The sequence below is a fragment of the Lampetra planeri genome, chromosome 77 (genome assembly GCF_965212315.1).
Source record: "Lampetra planeri chromosome 77, kcLamPlan1.2.h2, whole genome shotgun sequence".
Classification (NCBI taxonomy): Eukaryota; Metazoa; Chordata; class Hyperoartia; order Petromyzontiformes; family Petromyzontidae; genus Lampetra; species Lampetra planeri.
In genome coordinates this window covers 898196-908112 of record NC_136182.1, presented here as the reverse complement: position 1 = coordinate 908112, position 9917 = coordinate 898196, and the positions used below count along the sequence as shown (strand labels likewise).

The 9917-nt window shown below is 53.7% G+C and overlaps 1 protein-coding gene across 4 annotated transcripts in view; it reads left to right on the top strand.

The window, feature by feature from the left end:
• The first annotated feature begins 3748 nt into the window (after window positions 1-3748).
• Window positions 3749-9917, top strand: part of LOC144738050 (uncharacterized) — a 478363-nt gene continuing 472194 nt past the window's right edge. The window contains exons 1-2 of one of the 4 annotated variants that reach the window (XM_078620954.1): window positions 3749-6373; window positions 9581-9722. In XM_078620954.1, coding sequence (XP_078477080.1) covers window positions 9603-9722 — 120 coding nt within the window. In that variant the 5' untranslated portion in view covers window positions 3749-6373; window positions 9581-9602. Of the gene's footprint in view, window positions 6403-9577; window positions 9723-9917 lie in introns of all 4 variants that reach the window. The other 3 variants (XM_078620951.1, XM_078620952.1, XM_078620953.1) reach the window with 3 other exon arrangements.

Here is a 9917-nt window from a genome sequence, read left to right as displayed (position 1 = left end):
AGGCACACAGACACCAGACACACAAACACACAGACACACAGACACACAGATATACATACACACAAACACACAAATACACATACAGACAGACACACATACACACAGACACACAGAAACACAAATACAGACACACACACACACACAGACACACAAACACAGAAATACAAACACACATACAGACAGACACATGGACACACACACAGACACATATACACACACAAACACACATACAGACAGACACACACACACACAGATCGTAGCCAGTGGCTACAGCACCCATCACAGGAGTCTGAAGTGCACGATTCAATTTGACTGACTGCTTGATTAGGATATCACCGCAAGTCCCTGTAATTGGAGGATTCATGTGTAACGTTATCGGTGAGGTTCGCGTGAATCGTCGCTTTCCTTATTGAGTTAGCATCAGTTTGTTTAAGCGAGTGCAGCTTTAAGGGCCCCACTCAACTGCGGTGTAGCTGTTTGTTTCAGTAAGTGGAGCTGGCCATGAGAAATGATTACAGCTTAGCGAAGTGGCTGAGACCCACATAGACCCACAGAGAGCCACAGAGACCAACAGAGAACCACAGAGACCCACATAGACCCACATAGACCCACATAGACCCACAGAGACCCATAGAGACCCACATAGAGCCACAGAGACCTACATAGACCCACAGAGACCCACACAAACCCACATAGACCCACAGAGACCCACATAGACCCACAGAGACCCAAATAGACCAACAGAGACCCACAGAGACCCAAATAGACCAACAGAGACCCACAGAGACCGACATAGACCCACATAGACCCACAGAGACCCACAGAGACCCACAGAAACCCACAACGACTCATAGAGACCGACATAGACCCACAGAGACCCACAAAGGCCCACAGAGACCCACAGAGACCCATAGAAATCCACAGAGACCCATAGAGACCCTCAGAGACCCACATAGACCCACAGAGACCCACATAGACCCACATAGACCCACAGCGATCCACATAGACCCACAGAGACCCACAGAGGCACACAGAGACCCACAGAGACCAACATGGACCCACAGAAACCAACATAGACCCACAGAGACCCACAAAGACCCATAGAGACCCACATAGACCCACATAGACCCACCGAGACCCACACAAACCCATAGAGACTCACGTAGACCAATAGACCCACACAGACCCATATAGACAAATAAACCCATAGAGACTCAGAGACTAACACAAACCCATAGAGACCCACATTGACAAATAAACCCATAGAGACACATAGAGACCCATAAGCCAACAGAAACCCATAGGCAGCCACGGACACTCTACTCCACCCGCTCAGATCGAACTCAGATCGAGGTCTGATCAAGCTCCAAGCCAGCACAAATTGGGCACCAATTGAGTTCCAATTGAGCTCCCATTGAGCCAGTGATTGAGCGGCCATTGAGAACGTATTGAGCACTGATCAAGCTTCAATCAAGCTCGGATTGAACTCCGATCGAGCACAAATCGATCTCAGATCTAGCACCGATCTAGCAACGATTAGGCTCCAATCAAGCTCCAATCGATATCGGGTCGAGCATTGATTGAGTATCGATTGTGAACAGATTGAGCTCCGATTGAGCTTCGATCGAGCACCAATCATGGACTGATCTTAATTTGGAGCTTTTTTATCTTTTATTTTATCTTGATACGTGACTTTACCGAAAGAACCAAAGAGTAATCAAGGACTGATCGAGCCCGATTCGAACGATGATATTTTGACGACATGTGTCCGTGTGTTCGAGCATGGATCGCGCACAGATCGAGCATGGATTGAGCATGGATTGAATCGTTTTCCAAGCTTCAACATTGTCAAAAAAACGTAGATTCCCGTTCCAGTATTCCTTATATGAGCGAAGGGCAGTGTGCTAATCACTGCACCACCGCTCCCTACATTCGCAGTGTGCTAACCACTGCACCACCACTCACCACACACACACACAGTGCGCTAACCACTGCACCACCGCTCCCCCCCACACACACACAGTGTGCTGACCACTGCACCACCACTCCCCACACACACAGTGCGCTAACCACTGCACCACCGCTCCCTCCACACACACAGTGCGCTAACCACTGCACCACCGCTCCCCACACACACACAGTGCGCTAACCACTGCACCACCGCTCCCCACACACACACAGTGCGCTAACAACTGCACCACCACTCCCCCCCACACACACACAGTGCGCTAACCACTGCACCACCGCTCACAACACACACACAGTGCGCTAAACGCTGCACCACCACTCCCCACACACACAGTGCGCTAACCACTGCACCACCGCTCCCCCCCACACACACACAGTGCGCTGACCACTGCACCACCACTCTCCACACACACAGTGCGCTAACCACTGTACCACCGCTCCCCCCACACACACAGTGCGCTAACCACTGCACCACCGCTCCCCATACACACACAGTGCGCTAACCACTGCACCACCGCTCCCCACACACACAGTGCGCTAACAACTGCACCACCACTCCCCACACACACACACAGTGCGCTAACCACTGCACCACCGCTCCCCACACACACACACAGTGCGCTAACAACTGCACCACCACTCCCCACACACACACAGTGCGCTAACCACTGCACCACCGCTCCCCCCCCACACACACACAGATCGCTGACCACTGCACCACCACTCCCCACACACACAGTGCGCTAACCACTGCACCACCGCTCCCCCCACACACAGTGCGCTAACCACTGCACCACCGCTCCCCACACACACACACACACAGTGCGCTAACCACTGCACCACCGCTCCCCACACACACACAGTGCGCTAACCACTGCACCACCGCTCCCCACACACACACAGTGCGTTAACCGCTGCACCACCACTCCCCACACACACACACAGTGCGCTAACCACTGCACCACCGCTCCCCACACACACACAGTGCGCTAACCACTGCCCCACTACTCCCCACACACACACCCCCCTTCAGTGATAACAGAATCATTAACTGGCCTACAGGAGTCGAGTTACAGCACCAGGAAGCAGGATACGCAAATACAAACACACACACACACAAACACACACACAGACACACACACAGACACACAGACAGACACAGAGACACACACACAGAGACACACACACAGACACACACACAGAGACACACACACAGACACACACAACAGACACACACAGACACACACAGAGACACACACAGACACACACACAGACACACACAGAGACACACACACAGAGACACACACACAGACACACACACAGACACACACACAGACACACACAGACACACACACACACAGAGACACACACACAGAGACACACACAGAGACACACACAGACACACACACACAGACCCACACACACAGACCCACACACACAGAGACACACACAAAGACAACAACAACAACCGCCATTCGCCACTAAGTGGCGGTGACGTCACCACGACGCTTGTGCCAGGCCAAGTGCACCTTGAGGCCACGTGAAGTGTCGAACGCCCGCTGGCAGGAGGTCACGGGGCAGACCCAGCAGGTGCCACGGGTCGACTGACCGAGATGACCAAGATGACTGGCTGATGCACCACCTGTGCCCCCTACTGTACCAACTTGCTGTGCTTTAGTCACCCGGCGCTCCGCTCTTTGTTGTGAGCGTCGCTCCTCCGCCCTTCGTTGTTGTTGGAGGGCGACTGCCTCCAACTGCCCAGTAGCGTCCTTCACGAGCCTCCTCCACAGAGGCCAATCTTGACACCGCTGGTACCAGTCATCAGCAAGTCCACTCAGCTCCACGTCCTCCTTTACCACATCACTACATCTCTTCTCTAGCCCGTTCCGCGCCCGTTTAGCCACCTCGATCCGGGCGAATAAAAGCTGTTTAGGCATGCGGTGGTTGGGCATGCGGGCTACATGACCCAGCCAAAGCAGCCTTGCCTGCCGGAGGAGCTCACCGATGGGATTTTGTCCAGATCTTTCAAGGATTTGTGGAATGCTGTAGCCGATGAGAGTGGGCCTGTCGCTTTTTCTCAACTAACCTGAACACCTCCTCTGTCAGCCAGGGATTCTGGGGAGGTCTGGACCGTGTACCCAAAGCAGCCATTGCAGCTGAGTGAGTCACAGTCCTATACCTCGCCCATGTACCCTCGACATCAGGGGGAGTGGGGGACGATGCCAACCCCAGCTGCAAGCGATGATGAAATTCTCGCTTGCAACTTTCATCAGCTAACTGAGACCAGGCCACTTTAGGTTGCAATGGGGTCCTGGGTGTACACCCACCACCGGAGTTGAAGAATGGTAGGCGCATCTTACAGATGACTAGTCAATGGTCAGAGGGCAGATCAGCTCCACGATAGGTCCTGGTGTCAAGGACATGGTCTCGCATCTGCTGGTCCGTCACTATGTAATCCAGAAGATGTTCTTGCTTGAACCCGGCATGCATCCATGATGTTGTGTGGATGCGCCGATGCCGGAACAGCATTTTGGTAATTACAAGCCCATGGGCTGCACAAAAATTTAGCAGCCTCCTACCGTTGTTATTGAGCTGATCTGGCCCATGCCTTCCAATCACTCCAGACCAGGTGCCAGCATCATGACCAATTCGGGCATTGAAGTCACCCAACAAGATGACTCTGTCCCGAGTGGCCACTTTAGCCAGCACCTGTGACAGGAGGTCATAGAAGGCAAAACAAACCCCTACCTCCTTGCGGTGCCGGACGGGCAACACTGTCGTGGACAGTGCTTGGGGGGGAGGGCCAATGCCCATTGGCCCTCTCCCCTCATGGCGTCTGTGACCACCACAGTGGCTAAACGGGGCTCTGGACGGGTGCGAGGGGCTGGTAACTCCTCCACCCTCAATTTATTACCACGAAACTACGAATTAAACATACACAGACACATCCACAGACACACATACACAGACACACACACACAGACACACACACACAGACTCACTCTCTCACTCTTCCACTCACTCACTCACTCAACCACTCACTCACTCTCTCAAACACTCAATCAAACACTCACTCACTCAACCACTCCCTGTCCCACTCACTCACTCAACCACTCACGTACTCACTCACCCACTCACTCAACCACTCACTCACTCAACCACTCACTCAACCACTCAATCACTCAGTCAATCACTCATTCACCCACTCACCCACTCAACCAACCACTCAACCACTCACTCACTCAACCACTCACTCACCCAATCACTCATACACTCACTCACCCAACGACTCATCCACATACTCACTCACTCATACACTCACTCATACACTCACTCATACACTCACTCATACACTCACTCATACAGTCATACACTCACTCATACACTCACTCATACACTCATTCATACACTCACTCACCCAACGTCTCATCCACATACTCACTCACTCACTCATACACTCACTAATACACTCACTCACTCATTCACTCAGCCACCCACCTACTCACTCACTAAACTCCGACTCACGAAACCCACCAAACCCTCCCCCACCCGACCACCTACTCAGATACGGGCGGACTGAGGCGTCAATCAATCACTCACCTCACCTGTACCCTACTCACCTCACCTGTACCCCACTCAGCTCACCTGCTCCACCCACTGACCCCACCTGCTCCACCCACTCACCTCACGGTACCCCTCCCCCAGCTCATTCCTTTGCCAAAACCGCGAGACGCGAAGCATCGGAGGGCGACTGGCAGATTGGAGACACAGCGCTCTGTCTCCGTGTCTCACTGTGTGTCTCTGTGTGTCTCTCTGTCTCTGTGTCTCACTGTGTGTGTCGCTCTCTGTGTGTCTCTCTCTGTGTGTGTCTCTCTCTCTCTCCGTGTCTCTCTCTCTCTGTGTCTCTCTCTCTCTGTGCGTGTCTCTGTCTCTGTGTGTGTGTATCTGTCTCTCTGTGTGTGTCTGTGTGTCTTTGTGTGTGTCTCTGTCTCTGTTTGTGTGTGTATCTGTGTCTCTGTGTGTGTGTCTCTCTCTCTCTCTGTGTCTCTGTCTGTGTGTGTCTCTCTGTATGTGTGTGTCTCTGTCTCTGTGTGTGTATCTGTCTCTCTGTGTGTCTTTCTCTCTGTGTGTGTCTCTGTGTGCCTCTGTGTCTCTGTCTCTCCCCGTATCTCTCCGTGTCTCTCCGTGTCTCTTCATGTGTCTCTCTCTGTCTGTCTGTGGCGGTCGTCTCACGAGGAGAGACCTCACGAGCTCGTCGACTGCAGAGTAACTCAACTCGACAGCTGAGAGACTCAAATCGTCTGCTGAGTTACTCAACTCGACAGCTGAGAGACTCAAAGTGACCACTACACCAACAGATCAGCAAATCGGCAGTGGAGCAGCGCACGGGGACACACTCAGCGAGGTGAGGCTGACTGGCGATGCCTGTGCAGTGTAAGTACATCTAGTGTAGTGTATAGTATAGTGAGTAGTGTAGTGTGTAGTGTAGAGTGTAATGTATAGTGTGTAGTGTATAGTGTGTAGTGTAGTACATCTAGTGTAGTGTGTAGTGTAGTGTGTAGTGTAGTGTGTGTAGTGTAGTGTGTGTAGTGTATAGTGCATAGTGTAATGTATAGTGTGGTGTATAGTGCATAGTGTAGTGTATAGTGTAGTGTGTAGTGTACTGTATAGTGTAGTGTAGTACATCTAGTGTAGTGTGTAGTGTATAGTGTAGTGTATAGTGTACTAGTGTAGTGTATCGTGTAGTGTATAGTGTAGTGTATAGTAGTGTATAGTGTAGTGTATAGTTCCATCACTATGTAGTCCAGCAGATCTTCTTGCTTAGACCCGGCATTCATCCATGATGTTGTGTGGATGCGCCGATGCCGGAACAGCGTGTTGGTAATTACAAGCCCATGGGCTGCACAAAAATCTAGCAGCCTCCTACCGTTGTTATTGAGCTGATCTGGCCCATGCCTTCCAATCACTCCAGACCAGGTGCAAGCATCGTGACCAACTCGGGCATTAAACGCCAATGCAGCAGCAATGCTAACTATGTGACTTTACCGAAATAACCAAACAGTATCGGTTCCCGCTGTCACGAAAGCTTCAAATCAAGGTTGTTATTCTGTTTAGGGGCAGTTATCCCGTGTTTTGTGTTAAATACATGTGTTGTCTCCACGTGAACGTCTGCTACTCGGTTGACCTCACTCCACAAATATGCGTGCCGGTCGCGTTCCACTGATTTCTTATGGACGCAGAGCTTCTACGGGGTAAACTTTTATAGCCTGCTGTTTAATGTGAACAACAAAAACGGCTCGCTCGCTACCACCTCAATTACTCATCCACTTATGCACTCATTCACTCGCCTACCCACTCACCCACTCACTCGCCTACCCACTCACCCACTCACTCACCCACCCACCCACCCACTCACCCACCCACCCACCCACTCACTCACTCACCCACCCACCCACTCACTCACTCACTCACCCACCCACTCACTCACTCACTCACCCACCCACTCACTCACTCACTCACCCACCCACCCACTCACCCACCCACCCACCCACCCACTCACCCACCCACCCACTCACCCACTCACCCACCCACCCACTCACCCACTCACCCACCCACCCACTCACTCACTCACTCACCCACCCACCCACTCACTCACTCACTCACCCACCCACCCACCCACTCACCCACCCACTCACTCACCCACCCACCCACCCACCCACTCACCCACTCACCCACCCACCCACCCACCCACTCACCCACCCACCCACCCACTCACCCACCCACCCACCCACCCACCCACCCACCCACTCACCCACTCACTCACTCACCCACCCACCCACTCACTCACTCACCCACCCACCCACCCACTTATCCACCCATCCACTCACGAATCCACTCATCCACTCACCCACTTACTCATCCACTCACCCTCCCACTCATCTACTCGCTCACCCGCTTATCCACCCATCCACTCACCCATCCACTCATCCACTCACACACTCACTCATTCGCACACTTATCCACTCACTCAACCACTCATCCACTCATCCACTCACTCAACCACTCATCCACTCACTCAACTACTCATCAGCTCACCCACCCACTCAATAACCTATTCACCCACTAACCTTCCCAATCACCTACTCGCATACTCACCCAGATACTCACCCACTCACACACAGTGCGCTAACCACTGCACTACCACTCCCCACACACACAGCGTGCTAACCACTGCACCACCGCTCCCTACACACACGCAGTGCGCTAACCACTGCACCACCACTCCCCACACACACACAGTGCGCTAACCACTGCACCACCACTCCCCACACACACACAGTGCGCTAACCACTGCACCACCACTCCCCACACACACGCAGTGCGCTAACCACTGTACCACCACTCCCCACACACGCACAGTGCGCTAACCACTGTACCACCACTCCCCACACACACGCAATGCGCTAACCACTGCACCACCACTCCCCACACACACGCAGTGCGCTAACCACTGTACCACCACTCCCCACACACACGCAGTGCGCTAACCACTGCACCACCACTCACCACACACACACACAGTGTGCTAACCACTGCACCACCTCTCCCCACACACACAGTGCGCTAACCACTGTACCACCACTCCCCACACTCACACAGTGCGCTAACCACTGCACCACCACTCCCACACACACACACAGTGCGCTAACCACTGCTACACCACTCCCCACACACATGCAGCGCGCTTACCACTGCACCACCACTCCCCACACACACACACGCAGTGCGCTAACCACTGCACCACCACTCCCCCCCACACACACACAGTGCGCTAACCACTGCACCACCACTCCCCACACACTCACACAGTGCGCTAACCACTGCACCACCACTCCCCACACTCACGCAGCGCGCTAACCACTGCACCACCACTCCCTACACACAGTGCGCTAACCACTGCACCACCACTTCCCACACACGCAGTGCGCTAACCACTGCACCACCACTCCCCACACACACGCAGTGCGCTAACCACTGCACCACCGCTCCCCACACACACGCAGTGCGCTAACCACTGCACCACCACTCCCCACACACACGCAGTGCGCTAACCACTGCACCACCACTCCCCACACACATAGTGCACTAACCACTGCACCACCGCTCCCACACACACACAGTGCGCTAACCACTGCACCACCGCTCCCCACACACACAGTGCGCTAACCACTGCACCACCACTCCCTACACACAGTGCGCTAACCACTGCACCACCACTTCCCACACACGCAGTGCGCTAACCACTGCACCACCACTCCCCACACACACGCAGTGCGCTAACCACTGCACCACCGCTCCCCACACACACGCAGTGCGCTAACCACTGCACCACCACTCCCCACACACACGCAGTGCGCTAACCACTGCACCACCACTCCCCACACACACGCAGTGCGCTAACCACTGCACCACCACTCCCCACACACATAGTGCACTAACCACTGCACCACCGCTCCCACACACACACAGTGCGCTAACCACTGCACCACCGCTCCCCACACACACAGTGCGCTAACCACTGCACCACCGCTGCCCCTCGCAATGTCAGCAGGAGTGGAGTAGGCGGGGGACTCATGGACTCGCGCGGGGACAGACGAGGAGCCTGCATCAGAGGGGGGGTCTCAGCCACTCTGATGCTGGTCCTGGGTTCAAGTCTAATCCTCCTACTCCTCCTGCAACTCCTGACCCTGACGGTAAGAGGACTTCCACCCACTGATTCAAACCGACTGTTTTCTAATTAATTATCTATTTTTTTTGTTATTTTATCGGGGGATAAGGCCCATAACTGTTGAGCTGCTATACAGAGTCCCATACAGAGACCCACAGAGACCCACAGAGACCCATACAGACCCATACAGAGACCCACAGAGACCCACAGAGACCCACAG